This window comes from Caenorhabditis briggsae (assembly GCF_000004555.2).
Source record: "Caenorhabditis briggsae complete genome, chrII, whole genome shotgun sequence".
In the NCBI taxonomy this organism is placed as follows: domain Eukaryota; kingdom Metazoa; phylum Nematoda; class Chromadorea; order Rhabditida; family Rhabditidae; genus Caenorhabditis; species Caenorhabditis briggsae.
In genome coordinates, this window is record NC_013486.2 from 8,617,476 (window position 1) to 8,635,315 (window position 17,840).

The 17,840-nt window shown below is 37.4% G+C and overlaps 6 protein-coding genes across 6 annotated transcripts; 4 read left to right on the forward strand and 2 right to left on the reverse strand.

Moving 5' to 3' along the window:
• Nucleotides 1–1,368: 1,368 nt before the first annotated feature.
• Cbr-moe-3 lies at nucleotides 1,369–4,443 on the forward strand (the record flags this gene model as incomplete). The annotated part of the gene is made up of 7 exons (XM_045242408.1): nucleotides 1,369–1,622; nucleotides 1,670–1,774; nucleotides 2,222–2,365; nucleotides 2,808–2,955; nucleotides 3,003–3,231; nucleotides 3,652–3,774; nucleotides 4,313–4,443. 7 exons carry the CDS (start codon nucleotides 1,369–1,371, stop codon nucleotides 4,441–4,443), a joined length of 1,134 nt encoding a protein of 377 aa, XP_045092201.1.
• A 566-nt stretch (nucleotides 4,444–5,009) lies between these two features.
• CBG02810 lies at nucleotides 5,010–6,317 on the reverse strand (the record flags this gene model as incomplete). The annotated part of the gene is made up of 6 exons (XM_002631002.1): nucleotides 5,010–5,192; nucleotides 5,348–5,464; nucleotides 5,511–5,711; nucleotides 5,759–6,034; nucleotides 6,080–6,139; nucleotides 6,192–6,317. The coding sequence occupies 6 exons, from the start codon at nucleotides 6,315–6,317 to the stop codon at nucleotides 5,010–5,012; spliced, it is 963 nt and encodes a 320-aa protein (XP_002631048.1).
• Nucleotides 6,318–6,638: 321 nt separating this feature from the next.
• Nucleotides 6,639–8,556, forward strand: Cbr-hpr-17 (the record flags this gene model as incomplete). The annotated part of the gene is made up of 9 exons (XM_045242409.1): nucleotides 6,639–6,728; nucleotides 6,784–6,865; nucleotides 6,912–7,122; nucleotides 7,170–7,305; nucleotides 7,352–7,777; nucleotides 7,826–8,012; nucleotides 8,059–8,146; nucleotides 8,233–8,362; nucleotides 8,413–8,556. 9 exons carry the CDS (start codon nucleotides 6,639–6,641, stop codon nucleotides 8,554–8,556), a joined length of 1,494 nt encoding a protein of 497 aa, XP_045092202.1.
• Nucleotides 8,557–8,948: 392 nt separating this feature from the next.
• On the forward strand, nucleotides 8,949–9,383 carry CBG25598 (the record flags this gene model as incomplete). Its single annotated transcript, XM_045242410.1, has 2 exons — nucleotides 8,949–9,197; nucleotides 9,249–9,383. 2 exons carry the CDS (start codon nucleotides 8,949–8,951, stop codon nucleotides 9,381–9,383), a joined length of 384 nt encoding a protein of 127 aa, XP_045092212.1.
• Nucleotides 9,384–10,281: 898 nt separating this feature from the next.
• On the forward strand, nucleotides 10,282–15,040 carry CBG02808 (the record flags this gene model as incomplete). Its single annotated transcript, XM_045242411.1, has 6 exons — nucleotides 10,282–10,339; nucleotides 10,481–10,642; nucleotides 10,755–10,896; nucleotides 12,559–12,971; nucleotides 14,410–14,481; nucleotides 14,574–15,040. The coding sequence occupies 6 exons, from the start codon at nucleotides 10,282–10,284 to the stop codon at nucleotides 15,038–15,040; spliced, it is 1,314 nt and encodes a 437-aa protein (XP_045092203.1).
• A 520-nt stretch (nucleotides 15,041–15,560) lies between these two features.
• Nucleotides 15,561–17,533, reverse strand: CBG02807 (the record flags this gene model as incomplete). Its single annotated transcript, XM_002630999.1, has 8 exons — nucleotides 15,561–15,683; nucleotides 15,729–15,989; nucleotides 16,034–16,414; nucleotides 16,458–16,553; nucleotides 16,599–16,699; nucleotides 16,748–17,249; nucleotides 17,292–17,379; nucleotides 17,427–17,533. The coding sequence occupies 8 exons, from the start codon at nucleotides 17,531–17,533 to the stop codon at nucleotides 15,561–15,563; spliced, it is 1,659 nt and encodes a 552-aa protein (XP_002631045.1).
• Nucleotides 17,534–17,840: the final 307 nt, after the last annotated feature.

Genomic DNA, 17,840 nt, shown 5'->3' on the forward strand with positions numbered 1-17,840 from the left:
GGTTGAACCGAAAATCCCCTGTATCCTATCCAATTTTATTCGAAATGGGAAAGTTGTACAATTGTTTTTTCCAGGGTTATTGACTGGTGCTGGCCGAGGAGACAATACGACGACTCACTCGCATTCCTCTGATAACTCTTTCTTTTATCATTTTAATCAACCACTGGGGAGATGAGCAAGGAAAACGAGTGAGTTTTGAAAGAAATTTGGGCGTTGACCTGTTTTTTTTGTTTGGGGGAAGAAATTATGTTTTATGTGGGGGCGGGGTGTGACCGATTAATTATTCTGAAAAGTTTATCAATTTTTTTTGTTTTGTGTCAGAAGAGGAACACTTTTCGAAACGAATTTCGAGCTTTTACAGCTATCAGGAATTCTTTTAATTAAAACATTTTTATGACACTTAAATTTACTTTATGACATTTTCTGCCGTTCAGTCCCAAAAGAGTTCTGAAAGCATTCTAGAATTTTTAAAGAATATTTCTCGTTTTTTTTCTTTTTTTCCAGAGTTTTAATATTAAACTCTCAATTGTTCAGTTCAATTGATATAATATTTTGCGAAAAAAACTCGAAAAGTGAAGCGAAAAAAGTGTTTTCTTTTCAGACTGATCTATGTCGCGTTTTATTGACATTCGAATTCATTTTTCGACTGAAAAGGCTTTCAACTGAAAACGACCAAAGTTTGGAACACTTTGAAATTTCTGAAACTGTTCTTTTTTTTTGAAACAGCAAAGTTTTCCATGTTCATCATACTCTATCATCTGGGATGTTTTGAATTACCGTAAACACTCTAATAGAAGGGCATCTTATACTTGCAATTTGAGCGCAATTATCTCGATTCCTAAAAGAGGTATCAAAAATGTGTCAACTGATAAACTTTTGATGATATTACGAAAAACATTTTAGCTGTTGGCAGATTTCTGTTAGCTTCTATAGAAATTGAGATAATTGAGATCGATGTTCAAGGTAAAGGTTGGCGTTCCATAGAAGGTTGGCGTTCAAGGTAAAGGTTGGCGTTGTAAGTTTTCACAGTATTTTTAATTTTGAGATCAACCTTTAATTATTCTGTCGTTGGTTTTTTCCAGACCACTCTTTCAAGACGTTAACTGATTTTTTATGAAGAGGCAGTAATCTAAACAATGATACAAAATCTGAAACTGGTAATTCTGAAAACAATACAATTTTCTTTTTTTTGTTTGTTCGGGAAACAAGTGCATTCACTCTCTAGACAAAAGAAACAATTGAATATATATCCTGTTCTTTATCACTCGAACGGTTTTTATCTAACGAGATTTACACACACCCTATCGAAAAAACTGGCAATGATACTTCCTCTCTCTCTCTTCATTGATTCTACTTCCCCACCATTCAATGTTACATTTTGTTTCCAGAGATATCGGAAAATCGGACAAACGTCCACCCTCTTCTATGTCCACTGGATCAGCAGACAGTGGAGTCTTCTCATCTGGAATCCATGCATCATCCCCAGGTCACAGTCAAAGGAGTGAGGAATCTGGATCCCAGCAAAGTGGACCACCCAGTCCGACGACACATTTGAATACGTTACTTTTTGAAACTGCAAACTTGATCGCAGTAAATGAACAATTGAGAAAAGAAATCGCAGAGTAGGAACTGACGATTTTTAGGCAAAATGCGAATTTTGGATTTTCAGAAACAAACAAATCCAAAACATTCAGATGAGGGCACTTAACAGAATGACAGTCACAAATCCTGCTGATAGTTTTGGAGGAGCTACTGTTCCCAATGGATTTCCACAGTGCGTTTTTTTCTTGTGACTTTAGATTTTCAAATTTGAGAATCATGAGAATCCCAGTATCTCGGAATCTGGGAATTTTAGTGTATGAAAATTCAGAATATCGTAATTTTATTCATGCTTTAACGTTCCTTACTGCTCTCTCTCTCTCTCCCCTGTCAATAACATAACACAGTTGTCAACTGAGAAATTGTTCATCACAAAATCACGAACATTTTATCAGTTTTTTAAAATCTTGCATAGGAGCCAAGAAAAATGAGCTCAAGCTTGACAGTGCGGGAGCCCTTCTATTACAGGTGTTACAGGCGCTGGGCTGGTTTTTCTAGAACGAAAGCCACGAGTCACTATGTCAATATCTTATCATGATGAACCAATTTTTTATGCGTCGCAATTCAAATACTGATCCACCCCTCTCCCTGTGCATCTGGAATCACAATCATTTATATTCAGACGTGCACCACGCGGCGAGAGAAGAATGCAGAAGCCAGAATCCTACAAAACAGTCATCTGTCAAGCTTGGCTCGAGTCCAAAACATGCAACTTTGCCGAGAATTGCCGATTTGCTCATGGAGAAGATGAGCTCCGTCCGTCGAAGTGAGTTTCAAAGAAGATTACTGTAGTTCATAGGTGTCCACTATTTGCACGCATTTTGTCAGTTCACATTTTTGCCAACACTCTTATTATGACCGAATATTTAGTTTAAGCCATTGTGAGGAATCCCAACTTAGCGGCCTAGAAACTGATTGTCCTACTGTAACTTTGTTCACGTTTGTCCTTAATCAACAATAACCAATAATTTGAAATTTTCTCAACAAGAGCATTCGAATGAGTATAATCTTGCCTATGTTTCTGAGAATTTTGTTTTTTTTTTGGTTTATGGATCTCACCATGATTTCTGGATCCAATCAAAAAATTCTCAGAAGGTGGACCGTTGCTTTGTAGCTCTAGGTCAAATTTTAATGCTTTACGGGTATATAAGAATTGGAAACATTAAAACAAGAGATTTTTAAATAGGTTCCAAATTGAAAAATTCCAGAATCGAACCACGACAAAACAACAAATACAAGACAAAACTTTGCGATAAATACACGACGACCGGACTTTGTCCCTATGGAAAACGGTGTCTTTTCATTCATCCGGATCACGGACCAAACGCTTACATTCGAGCTGATAGACTCTATGAGGTAAAACTTTTTAAAAAAACTGAGTTCACAACAAATATAATTTCCAGGTCTCACAACGACACGCTCTTGCCGATCTCCGTGATCATATGGAGACTCAAATCATGTCGGGTGCTGCTGGAAAGAATCCATTTGTGCAGCTTCCTTTATCGATGGTTCCGGAAATTCAACAATTGGTGACAGCTGGAAGACTCTCACCTGTTCCTGATGCTAGAAATCTATCGATTGGGAATCAACGGAATTCAATGAGATCTCCAACAGGGAAGATGAGTTGTGAAGGTATGGAAACAAAGACTACAGTAATCCTCAAGTTGAAAAAAACTACAGTTATCCTCAAATTTAAAAACTACAGTAATCCTCAAATTGAAAAAAAAACTTGGAGCAAAATTATTATTCTGGTACAAAAAATCGGAGCTGTGGAAGAGAAACGTCGGTGACCGTGGCCGAAAGTCTCACAACGACAACTACCGTAACCTACAAAAAGTTTTATTTTCTGAGTTTTTTATCTCGTTTTTTACTAATTAAAAAAAACTCAGAAAACGAAAAATTTTCTAGATTGCCGTAATTGTCGTTGTGGGATTTTCGGCCACGGCCATCAGCGTTTCATTTCCACAGTTCCGGTTTTTTGTAACAGAATAATAGAAAATTAGATTGTTATGCACCTCATAAATTGATTGTAAACTTAAAAATTGTTTTCAGCCGCTCGTCCTCATCCTAGTTGGCCATTGGAGTCGAATGCTTTCTACCTACCACCAGAAACATCGATCAACAATAATAATCCGTTCGATTCCTCTCCAAGCATTCAACCATATTTTGTAACTGGTTCGTTTTTTTACTCATACTATTATTCTTGTATAAAGAATCGGATCTGTCGTGGCCGGAGGTCCCACAACGACGGCTACAGTAACCTAGAAGTTGTTTTATTGTTCATATTTACTTTCTCGGTTTCCCAGTGAAAAGGGTGTCCCTTAGAAATCAGAAAATAGCTTAAAAACTAGGAACTTTCAAAAAGATCTTCAAAAAGATCTGTGAATACAAAATTTTAAACCTAGGTCTGTTAAATAACCTCCAAAACCTTCCAAGTGATTAGACACTTGACAGCCGAGCTCCAGACTCCGGAAAATGGTCAAAATCAACTGAAAAACACACTTTTGTGTACCTTATTGACCGGTACTGTATCTGTAAAAAATAAAAGAAAACTCGATGAAAAGCAGTGAAAACTGAGAAAATATATATGGTAAATAAGACAATTTTTAGGTTACTGCAGTTGTCGTTGTGGGACCTTCGCCACGGTCCCAGCTCCGATTCTTTGCACCAGACTAATATGAGTCAAAAATTTTCAAATTTTCATTTTTTCCAGCAAAACAAGCGGGAGTTCCGTTCCCATCAATTTCCCACAACCCTCAACAATCGGATGAGGATGCGATGTCAACGATTCCTGGATTCGATCATCTTGCAGAAGATATGGCAAGACATCTGGAGTTGTGGTGACACAGATGATCTAATTTATCCTTGTTTTTCCTGTGTCTGTGAGTATTGTCCGATGAGTAGTTACTAATAATTTATGAGCATCGATCGACCCGAATACAACGTGATTAATAAGAAGACGGCTCGAGCGATGTCACATCTCACTAATATTTTTATTTCCGAACTCTAATATTTCTTTTTTTCTAGTTTTTTTCTCTTTTTTCTGAATAAAGTTTTCGCTTTTTTTTTGTTTTCAAATAGCTCAAGAGTTGGCTATTTTTATTTCACACAAGGATAAACGTTGCCAAAATCCTAAGCTTCTTTCTCTACCATAATAAAAACAATCAGATGAGGTTGAAATTTGGGGGTGAAAACCGGAACAAAAGAGCAAAAGGGGAGCAGAAGAAAGGGATGAAAAAATAAAATAATCGGGGCGAAAAACAAAATTGATGCATATACTGACTACAATTACATTTATCGAAAAAAAAGGGAAGCTAGAGACACGATCAATTCGGAAACGAAAATTTACAACTGAGGTGACGGGAATAAGTGAGTAGGTTCGATCGAGATGCTCCATAGGAGTAAACTTCTCACTTTGGTCCGATCCTTTGGCGAACTTTGTTGTATTTATCAGTCAGACGATCCACTCCGGACGCGAATCGTCGGTAACCATTTTGTAAATGAGCAGCAATCGCCAAAACCATGTAGTAGGTTTGTTGAGTCAGTTTCACACCATAGAGGATCACATCTTTGGTCACGTTATAGAGTAGAACCTAAAAAAAAGATGGAAGAATTTAGAAAATGTCGTAATCAGAGTGAAGAATTGATGCGATTTTCAAGGTCTTTTGTTAATTTGAATCTATCTCAAGATGCATTTTTTCATTGTCGATGGTAATATTTTAAATTTAAAAAGTTATAAAAAACTCACCACGGCCTTCGTGATAGCTGCTGACCGTATAATTCCTGAAACCTGCGATGGATATGATTGGACAGATTCAACCCAGGTGTCGCGCTCCCACACTCCAACGCCCCGACGATCAGCAACCTGAGAAACTATCAAATTACTTCTACTTCCACACCTCAAAAATTACCTTTTCACTCATAAGAAGCCGACTAATGAGTCTAGAATAAGCAGGTACCGATTGCAACGACTTCAAATGTTTTACTTGTTCTGGACCTGGGACTCTAGCGTATCCACGTCTAACAACTTCAACATTGAGATTAGTACGACCAAATGCGGTTCTTTTGACGGTGACATCGGCATCTACGACGTCTGGAGCTCCTTCAACCTCCTAAATGATTTTTTTTTTCGTATTATGTGATTAAAAAGAACTCTTACCTTGATAACTGTGAAGGTGACTGGTTTGTTAGTCAACCTCAAATCTTTGGCTAAGAACTGTTGTCCCGATTGTGAAAGCTCTACACCGGCCAGTCGGAGATTCAGAAGACCCGTATTGACGTTCTTTCGTTTGGGAAGGAACGGAATCTTCATAATGGGCTCATGTTCGACACGCAGTTCTCCACTGGGAAGCACTTCGCGTACTCGTCCCTTTAGTTCCAATTCTTTTCGAATGAAGTCTTTCGGGATTTGATTTACATGTTGGAACTTGTGGAACTGGAAATAAAGATAATTGTATTTTTAAACATAAACAAAGAATACCAGTTTGGAATTTCTCAAATAGATGATCCCTCCTGCCAGTCCAACTCCGACAATTGCTCCCTGGAAACCATTTGGGCTCGATTACCATTGGCTTAAATTTGATATAACTCACTCGAACAGCAAGAGCCGTGTATTTGTCGACTGGGTCCACAAGTTTTCCGCCGTCTGGGATGGATTTGGCGGCTGGAATAGTTTGCCCATGGTCCGGGTGTGTGGCAGCAGCTTCCGCGTCTGCCATTCTCTGAACACTTGAAAAATGATTTAGAATTGTGGACAAGATAGGTAGGTGAGTTTTAGAACAAGGTTTCTAAAGGTTATGCACCAGAAAACATTGTTTGCCTTCAGGAAAACAATTCAAAAAACAGCAGCCCGAGGCCCTGCACGAGGAATGCGCTAGCTGACAGATCTGTGTCAATAAAGCTGAAGACGCAGAAAGTGTTTTCCGAGAGGACTACACGAGAAAAAACAGCGGGAAACTGAAATTGTTTTTTTTGGTTTTCAGCTAGTTGTTTTTCAGAGAAAACATATCAAAGCACCTATTATTTGTTTTCAGAAAACTATGAAACGCACTGAAGAAGATTTGCTAACAACAGAATTTGCTCCCAAGCGACGAGAAGATTTGCATATTCACAATAAGAAAATAGGAGAAGTAAAAAATCTGTGTTAAATAGCCTCTGAAACTGCAAACGATAAAAATAATTCAGGTATCCAATTGGATAAAAGCTGCGTTTGCCCAAGAAAATAGACATCAACCTGTTTTGTACCTGACGGGACCTACTGGATCAGGTATTTTTTAAAAATTATTTCAGAAAATAATCTCCCAGATTAATAGGTAAATCAACTGCTGTCGAAGTTTTGTGCATGCACCATAATGTGGAATTGATAGATTATTCTCCCGAGCTTCTTTACGATGATCATCTCCAATATGAGAAACATGATTTGAGCCAACTCACGAATTTTCTGATCCGACGACATGCTAGCTTGAAAAAAGGGTCTTCTAAAATTGTTCTTTTCGTTTCCGAGCTACCGGATCAAGCATATTTGTTGGTTTTTTGTGAGACATGATTTCAAACTTTTCGAAATATTACAGAGATCCCATTACCTTCCGAAATGAGCTTCTTTCTGCACTTTATGGTCTCAGACATCCTGTAATTTTCTGCCTTACCAATGATATAGCATGTTGGACATTGAATCCAGATAGGTTATTGACAAATGACTACATTCGTGTAAGAATGCCCTATTCATAAAAAATTCGGAAAGATAAGTTTTCAGACAAATTATATCGACACAATCACATTCAATGCAGTGGCAGTTACGTTTTTGAAGAAAGCGTTGGATCGAGCATCGAACCTTCTTCAGACACCATTATCTAACTCAAAGCTCTTAATAATAGCAGAAGAGTCACGTGGCGATTTGCGCGCTGCGATGAATATGCTTCAGATGAATTCAGTGGGAAAGAATCCAAATAGAAGAACTGGGAAGGATGTGATTTGTGCATCGAAGGCAAACAGGGAAGAAGCTTTTCACATGATTGGGAGAATCCTTTATGCAAAACGTGTCAATCCGAATGCTCCTGTAATTTCGAGAATCACAAACAAAAAAAGAAAATCAGTTCCGGTACCAGAGCCAACAGAACGCACAGATCTGGAGCATAATCCGAGTGATATCATTACGATGTCTAATATGCCATCTGATAAGGTGATTTTGATAATCTGAAGATTCTTCGAAAACAAAAAATATTTTCAGCTCATAGAATTTTTGTTTGAAAACGAGCACTTCTTTTGTTCGGATCTCTCCAAATATCGCAAAGTCACTGACACATTTTCCGCTTGTGACTTTATGATGGGAGACTGGAGTACCGCCCGTTCGTTACCAGATGAGTATGCTTCGGAGATTGCAGTGAGAAGTGTTATGTGGCATAATTTCAAAGGGCGTAAGTACTGTATAATTTCTATAAATGTGAAGGTTTTCTGTTACAGCGAGACCAGTGACTATGCAGCCAATCGCTCGTCCTGTATTGAGAGAACTCAAAAAGCAAATGGATTCAACTAGAAATGAAGTTCAAAAGTTATCAATAATCGGAAACAGTTACTTCTCTTCCTTGCAAGTTTTCAGTTTTTTTAAATCTGATATTTTTTTCATTCCATTTTCAGAACCGCTCCATATCAAACTATCATTGAAAATATCACTGATCCATTGAGCATAGAGAATTTTCTTTCTAGACCTTTAGAAGTCAGTTGGAAACTGGGCAAAGATCAAATTGAAGATAGACTGGAGAAGAGGGTTGAACTAAATTTAAAACTATGAAACTTTGAAAACTCTTTGATTTTCAGAATTCTCTCAACTTCAAAGGTCGAAGTAGACCAAAGAAAAATAAAAATTCGAAGATGCCGAAAGCAACGGAAAAAGTTGATGATGAGGAGGAAGAAACGTACACAATCGAAGAATCCAGTGATGATAGTTTTGATGATTTTTAAAAAGTTCTTATCCTATGTTTTATGTTTATCCCGATTTCATTTTTTTTTGTTTCCCGGGTGTCAGTGAAATCGGGTGTTTTTTTCATGTCAGTTTTTACCAATAAAGAGCAACAGAAGAATTTTTACTTGAAAATTTATTAGGTCAGAAAAAATAGTGAGTTAACATGTTCAAATTTCCACGTGAACATAAAATTTTGGAATTAAATCAGACATAAAATTGCATTTCCATTTTTTTTTCTATTTTCAACGTGAACTCTTCTCTATCTCGGCAGAGATCTCTTATCAGTTTAAAAATCTAGAGCGAAGATCGGAAAAATTGATAAGATTTGGGAGTATATAAAGGGATCGTTTTGTACAGTATCCTCATCGAGTTCAACTCAATCCAAACCGCCATGGCCCAATCCGTCCCACCAGGAGATATCCAAACCCAACCCAACGCCAAGATCGTCTTCAATGCCCCGTACGACGACAAACACACCTACCACATCAAGGTGATCAACTCGTCCGCCCGTCGCATTGGATACGGTATCAAGACCACCAACATGAAACGTCTTGGAGTCGATCCACCATGTGGAGTTCTCGACCCAAAAGAGGCTGTTCTCCTCGCCGTCTCTTGCGATGCTTTCGCCTTCGGACAGGAGGTACACTTGCTTCGATAGATGATTTGTATCTTAATTTAATTCTAATTTCAGGACACCAACAATGACCGTATCACCGTTGAATGGACCAACACCCCAGACGGTGCCGCCAAGCAATTCCGTCGTGAGTGGTTCCAAGGAGACGGAATGGTCCGCCGCAAAAACTTGCCAATCGAGTACAACCCATAATTGGTCACAATTGATGTATTGAACTCTTTTGTAATGGTTGTCAAAATAAATGGTTCATGACTGATTTTCGTTTTTTTCATTATTCAATTTTCAGAGCAAATTGTAAATACACATCATGTGGTTCAAGTTCAATAAGCACCGTCTTTAGGGCTAACTTTTGAGAATTTTCAGAAGTTTGGAACAGCAGAATTTCAGAACCTAGTGTTTTGAATATCTGGAAATTTACAAGTACAAAACGACGAATTTAAATTTTCAGAACTGTAGACATTCAAAAAAATCAGGACCTCGAAAATTTCGAAATTCAAAAACTTTGAATTTTTGGCCACCAAAAATCCTGATGTCCTATATTTCCAGGAAACTCTGCTAGAATACGGAATTCTCCCATCTTGAAATGTTTAATCTAGATCTGGCAAAAAGTACGGTTTCGTGTCTCATATAGCTATAATTAACTATCAGGTGGTGTTAAATATACTAGGTGGGGCTATATGAGTTGAGGGGTTGTGAGTCATACATATTTTACATCCTCCAAAGTTTTTTAAGTGATCATGACTTGACATCCGAGCTCCAATTCCTTCTGAAAATGGCCAAAATAGCCGAAACTAACTGAAATATGCGTTTTTGTATATCTTATTGACCGGTACTGTATATACTCTCCCGCTCTATCTATCTGATTTTATCCGACACTGTCCGCCTGGGATCTGATCGGATGGCGACAGAAAAGTACCTGACAGACGACAAAAGGCAATATCTTTCTCTCATTTAGCCTCATCGGATCGCCGCTGTTCCGTACAGTTCCCATATTGTTTTTGTTTCTAAATATCTAGATTCGTTTTAAAGTCGTTGTGTTACTCGATTTTTTTTTCTCCTACACACATTTATTGTATTTTCAGAAAAATCTATGTTTGTTACTCATTTTTTCATCGTTTTTACGTGTCCCGGGACCAATGTGCTTGCAGGTAATGATGTCTTGATTAAAGGAATATATGCTTTTTAAGCTACCGTAAAACCTGTAATCGAAAGGCCCCCTAACATTAACTTTGAGCCAATATTTCTCGATTTCTGTGAATATCAGGCGTGTACACATATTAATGTTTCAGGTGTGATGAACCGTTCTAAAAACTCTACTACATCAACAGACGCGGATCGTTTATCACTTCTCGACATGGACGTTGAGCTAGCCAAGATTACGGACACCTGTCTCAGCGATGCCGATTATGAACAGATAACAGGAAACTATGTGAAAGCCTTCCTGGCTCGGGGTAGTTGACAATATTTAGGTCCCTGAAAGCGTCGCCATAATAGGTTTTCAAGAAATGCGGAGAGTTCTGAAATTCTCACCACCTCATAAGTGGCAATCGTACAACGGTACAGAACCAACCTTGGCGGAAATGCAGAGCGCGTCGACGCCTGAAGCATGCTACGATTTGAGAGAGAATAGAATTGCATCGAGGCGAAGCTACGCTGGCGAGTATTTATTCCCACACAACGTAGCGACTGTCATCGAAATGGAGTGGTAGATAAATTAGTGGTTGATCAGTTAATCAATGAGTATTCCGACACTTTTGAAAAATAGATTATTCAACTAAAGAGATGATGTTATACAAGAGAAAGTGTCAAAATTCGCAAATCGTAAGGATGCTCTCATCTTTTTCTTCTATGTTGAAACAATTGTGAAATAAATAAAACTCTTCTTCACCCCTCATCGACTTGTATCGGATACAATTGGGAAATAAATAAAGAATTCATTCAAAATTCAGAAAATTTTTTGCCATTATGTAAATGTATGGTTTGTATATTTCCCCCCAGAAGAATTTGAACTTTTGGATTTTGAATTTTCGCTTTCATAGTTAGATTTTTTGTCTTCTGAAGTTTTGTTTCCGGATCTTTGAATTTCCAAGTTTCTCAGCCTTTCAGTTCGAAAATTCAAAAATTATCGAGTTTCCGGATTTTAGAAAATTCTGAATTCCAGAGATTTTGAATTTTCGAACATCCGATTTCCGAACATCTGAACTTCTGAATTTTATGAAACTTTGATTTGTTGTTTTCAAAATTGTCAAATCCCGAATTCGAGACTTTCTAAATTCATAAATGAATAAATGTCCGAATTTTAAAAATTTAGGCTTTCAACATTTTTAAAATTATTCAGACTGTGGGTTTTCGAATTTCCGAAATTCCGAGTCCCGGAATTCAAGATTTCCTAGATTCATAAGTTTATAAATGCTCGAATTTTAGAATTTTAGAATTTCCACATTTTTAATGTTTTAGCTTCTGAAATTTTAGATTACCGAATTTTCCAAATTCCAAATTCCGGAAATTGAGAATTCCTAATGTTCTGATTTTCTGAAATTCCCAATTTCCGAGTTTCCGAGTTTCCGTATTTCCAAACTTCGGAATTTAAGAATTTCGGAATTTTAAATTTTCACAATTTCCGAATCTCTGAGTTTGAGAATTTGAGAATTTCTGCATTTTTTGGATGTGTTTTGAAAGTCCAACATGTAAAACAACTCTAAATAAACCAATAAATTTATTACCAGCAGGTGCCTTAAATATTATAAATATAAATATATATATTGGAACTCTTTTTATTCGTCTGTTTCTCCTGTTATCTCCAGTGCTCGCAAATGTCCTCCAATCAGTTCTCGCAAGGGATATGATCGGACGGCGATAGAAAAGTAGGTCTACCTGAAAGATGATGAAAGGTAATTTCTTCCCCTCGTTTATTCCAATCGGATCACTTTTTCGTACAGTTCTCACTATTTTTTGCTATCTAGATTAGTTTTAAACTCATTCTGCTACTCGAACTCTTTTTCTCCTACAAACATTTTTGTATTTTCATACGAATCTATGTTTGTTACTTATTTTCTCATCGTTTGTATCTGTCTCGGGACCAATGTGCGTGCAGGTAATGTTGTCTCAATAGAAAGAATACGGTGTTTTCTCTAATAGAAGCCCACCCTCCGACGTTCTTAAATACATAGAAGCGCAACCTCTAACAGAAGTTCCTGGTGTGCAGTTCGTCGGTTATAACATACATTTTCTTACTTTTTTGTAAAATTTCTGATGATTTCAGTTTTGGTAATTTCTTGAGAAGAAGGTTAAAAAATAGAAGCACATGGGCTTCACAGAGAGAATATACGGTATATTATTTTTGGGCTCGATCAGGTCAATATTTCAGGTGTGACCACCCGTTCCAACAGCTCTACTACATCAACAGACGCACAATCTACTCTGTTACCGAGATCAAATCATCTTCGGTTTTCGATACAGACGACGAGCTGACCAAGATTGCGAACACCCGTCTCAACGATGCCGATTATGAACAGATGACAGGCAACTACCTTAAAGCTATCATAGCTCGATCACTTTCCTATATGTTGATCCCCGAGTGCGTCGCCAAAATAGGTCATCAGGAAATGCTGGCAGCTCTAAAATTCTCACCAAATAATCCGTGGCAAAAGTACAACGATACGATCCCAACCGAAACTGAACTGCAGAACGCGTCCACGCCTGAAGCATACTACGAGTTGAAAAGCTTATGGAGACAAAGAATAGATGACCAGTTTTTATTCGAACGCAGCGTTACGACAGGTATCGAATTTCTGGACGCTCGCTTCCCATCGATTCGAGTTATTTTCTAGAAAGCGTTCGAAGCGAAACATCCAAGAAATGAAGTGATAGGTAAAACAACGGTTGATGACATGATGAAAGAGTATTCCTACATTACTGGTCGAGTAATGAAGGCAATTAGAGAGGTGCTGTACAGATTTGAATGGGACGACTGGATAATATAAAATCGTATTTCCACGGAAGCCTACATTGGAATATTTGCTATCTAGCACATCTCTAAATTTATCCTTTCGTGTATTTTTCTTCATCTTTTTCCCTGTTACCATTCAATAAATTAAATAGAAAGTATCTTATTGCCTCTCTTCACCATCAATCTAATGTAAAAAACAAGAAAATGTAAAAACAAAATTCACTTTTGAGAAAACTAGGGTTTTGAATTCCCGGAAATCTACAAGTAAAAAAACTATCTGAATACTAATTTCACTGTCAGAACATGCACTCTTTAGAATAGCACAAATATATAATTGAAATCTGAAAAACTGAAGGAATTCAAGAAATACAAAAAAAATGTAATGGTACATCGTGTGCAGAAAATATTGTGTGCAGAACATTTTTAACGTCAATCGGATAACTAGTAAAAAAGTTTTTCTGAAAAATGTAAAAGGGTACAGGATTATGGCCAGCACTGTAGAAGTCCAAAAATTCAGGATCGCGAAATGTTTTTAAAATTAAGAAAGTCAGAATTTTGGATCACTAAAAACCTTGGTTTCTTGTACTTTCAGACATTATTTAATTTTAACATTCTTCGCCTTGTTCATCAGAATAATAAAGAAAAACATTTTTCAAGAATACAGGATTCTTCTTTCTTTAAGATGAATTTTTAAAATGAGGCATAGAGACTACAAACTACAAAAATAAAACACAACGGTTTAAATTATTAAAATTTGAAATGCTTAAAACACTTGGGAACAATTTATTGAACTCCAGCTCATAGAAAATTTTCTGCGATGCTCCGCCTTTACAAAACTGCCAACAATTTTGAAATCCGGGTCGGAGATTATTTAATTTAGACCTGGCAAAAAATATGGTTAGGGTCTCATACAGCTATCCAGATATAATTAAATATTCTTTAAGTCATCGGAAACTTCAGCCGAGCCCCAGACCCCTGAAAATGGTCAACATAACCGAAAACTAACAGGAATATACGTTTTTGTATATCTTATTTGCCGATAGTGTATATACTTTCGTATCCGATACTATCTGCCTGGGATCTGATCGGGCAGTGATAGAAAAGTGGGCCTACCTAAAAAATGATAACTCGTAATTTCTTCCTTTCATTTAATCCAATCGGATCGATGTTTCGTACATTTCTGACTTTTTTGTTGCTATCTAGATTAGTTTTCAACTCATTATGTTAATTGAACTCTTTTTCTCCTACAAACATTTATTGTATTTTCAGGCGAATCTATGTTGGCTACTTATTTTCTCATTTTTCTCATCATTTGTATCTGTCTCGGAAATGTGCTTGCAGGTAATGATGCCTTGATTTAAAGAATATTTGATTTTTGGGCTATTTCAGGTGTATAGACATAGTAATCACCCGTTCCAACAGCTCTACTACAGATGCAGAGCGTTTATCACTTCTCGACATGGACGTTGGGCTGGACAAGATTGAGGATACCTGTCTCAGCAATGCCGAGTATGAAAAGATGATAGGAAATCAAATGAAAGCATCCGTGGCTGGAGTATTCATCTCTACTTGGTTCGCTGAGAGCGTCGCTATAATAGGTTTTCAGGAAATGCGGAAAATTCTGAAATTCTCACCACCTCATCCGTGGCAATCGTACAACGGTACAGAACCAACCTTGGCGGAAATGCAGAGTGCATCCACGCCTGAAGCATACTACGATCTGAGAGAGAATTGCATTTCATCAAGGTCAACCTACGTTGGCGAGTATTTATTCTATCCAAGAAATCAAGTGATAGATAAAACAACGGTTGATGACATGATGAACGAATTGGACTACACTCGTCTTAGAGTAAGGAAAGCGACTGACAAGGTGATCCACAGGACTAAATGGGACGACTGAAAGTATGAAAGCGTATTTCCACGTAAGCCTAAATTGGAATGTATGCAAATGATATCTATGTTGGAAGGGTGGCTCTACACATTTAATGTCAATTCTCAATTGGTCTGAATTCGCATACCTATAAATTTATGCCCTGTGTATTTTTCCTCTCATCTTTTTTCTGTATTATAACCATCAAATAAATAAAATAGGATATACTGTGAACACTCTAATAAATGGACACCCAATACTTGCACGTTCAGGATAATTATCTCACTATCAGTTCCAATGAGAGATATTAAAAATGTGTCAACTGGAAAAATGTCGATGATATTATCACTTATACAGTCTACCTGTTCAACTGTATCCGTGAGTGACATCAATATATTTAAAAACAGAATTTGAAAAATAATTGAAAATCTGATAAGCAACGATAGAGCAAAGTGGAAGTTACATGTTTTGAACAAACTTGTAGCCGAAAAAAAATTAGGAATTCCAAAAATTCCTAATTTAATAGTAAAAGGTAATAAAGAAAACTTTATTAAATGTTCGAATAACTTGGTTTTGTTCTACTAGGCGAAGATGCAGGTGTGATATCAATCAGTTCATTGATGAAATGATTTATTTCTTTATTGATGGGATCCTTCTTGCTGCCACGTTTGCGCTGGAATGATTTCTATAACAAGGGGATCCGAAAAAGAGCTCTTACAGCAATGTAATCCAGAACCACAGCATATATACCCGCATATTGTGAAAAGGATTCGGTCGCACTGGGACGTTGTTGTTTGATGTCTCTCATTATTTCACAGATCTGGAAAGTTGGAAATAAAGAAAAACATGGGAGTTTGAGTTTTTGCACATTTGGCTCAATCCCATTGTTCAGTTGATTAATTGCGTAGAGAACCCCAATAAAACTACAAGCACGTCCACACCCAAAAACGCTGACAACACAGACACCGGGATTTTGAATCTGAAAATGTTTGAATGAACAAAACAAATATAATAAAATGTTACCTGTTTCTCGGTCAGGAACTGATGAATCATCTTGATAATCGGTCTTGTCTTTGGTGCTTGTTGCCGATTTTCCCATGATGCATGATGATGAACTTGGCACATTACAGAATCTGAATTTCCCTCTGGCAACACTTCAATCGTATATTCTTTTGGATCTCCAGAAACTTCTGTTCTCCGATTGTTGATGAACATTCTCCCAATGTATTGATATTCACCAAAATTTGGACGGAAAAAAGAAGTTGGCGTGTTTTTGAGTGATTTGTCTGGAACCATTAAATAGACCAGAGTGATCTGTTCTTGATAGATCATGTGCCAGAAATCTTCCACAAAACTATCATTTTCAAATTGAGGCAACTGGGCGACGATTATTTTGTGATTGAACTTAAATTAGTGGGTTACTGTAGTTTATGATGAAACGACTTACATCCTTCAAAGTGATGCGACTGGCGTTGATGTAATTGACGTCATCGTGTCCAGGGCGGTTCAGAATGACACGGTTTTCATCGTAGATTTTTGGGGACTGAAATTTGAAAGAAAGAGTAATAATCTGTAGCTGTTACCGTACCCCGTGTCGATTTCTCGTAATATTGGCATCAAACGCCTCAGTGGTTTTGTTGCAGATCAGTGAATCGAGAAACTCGAATTCGGAGCGGATCTTTTTGATATCTGGAAAAGGGAAACTTCTGAAAAAGATAAAATAAAATGAGATTTCACCCTTGTTATTATTGAAAAAGTTGAGGGCCGCAGGCATCCCAAGCCACATTTTTGGTCGTTTAGTTGGTGCTTTTGGTGTTGTAGGAGGTGGTGGTGAAGTTGGAATCGCATCTAGTAGAACAGTCTCATCCATATTAATCCTAGTGTGCTCTTCTTTCGTTTCGTCTCGCTTCTCATCTTTCTTTTCCTCTTTCTTTTCTTCCTTACGATCTTCTTTTTTCTCTTCCTTACGTTCTTCAACCTTTTTCTCTTCTTTCTTTTCTTCCTTCTTTTCCTCTTTCTTATCATCCATTTTCTTTTTTCCATCATCATGTTTCTTCTCCTTCAACTCATTCGCTTCTCTAATTTCTTCTTTTTTGATCTCTGCCATCAAATCAATCGTCGATGGAGCCACCACTGGTTCTGCATCTTCTTCCATATCCACTGAACTGAGCACTGAGCTCATTCGACTTTTTGGTTCTGTTTCTCGAGACGTGCTGCTTCTACTGGTGTTGCATTCTTTCTAAAATTTCTGCTTGAAATTCCAGATTTCTTATTTTGTTACCGAAACAGATTTATTGAGAGATGTCGAGTTTCTCTTCCTATTTGTGAATGCTGCTTTGACTTTAGAAACTTTTGACTCCGGTGTCGTTCTGGAATAAACTCAACAGAGATAATAAAATCTATTCTGAAAACTAACTCCGACCCTTTCGACGTTTTCTTTTTTGCATTGTTGTTCTCGGAGCTGCGAGTTCGTTGACGCAACGTCTTCTTCACTCTCTGTACCACAGATTTCTTTTCAGGCATCTCTTTTTCTTTTTTTATGACTTCTCTTTGGCTTGTCGCTTTTTAATTTCTTTTCAAATTGCGAATCGAAATTGACTTTTTTGTCCCCCTCTCTTGTGTCGATATTCTTTCTGTTTAAGGGGAGAGAATTAAGGAAATGGCTGGAATTCGCGAAGGAGTTTCAGCAGAAGAAGGGGCTATTACGTGGATAGACGGTGAAATATAGACCCACGTGATACCAACTGGTAAACACTGAAAAGGATTTTATTGAAAGGACCTAATAAGGCATTCAGGTTCTGGTATTCCTGATATTCTATGTATTCCTCGA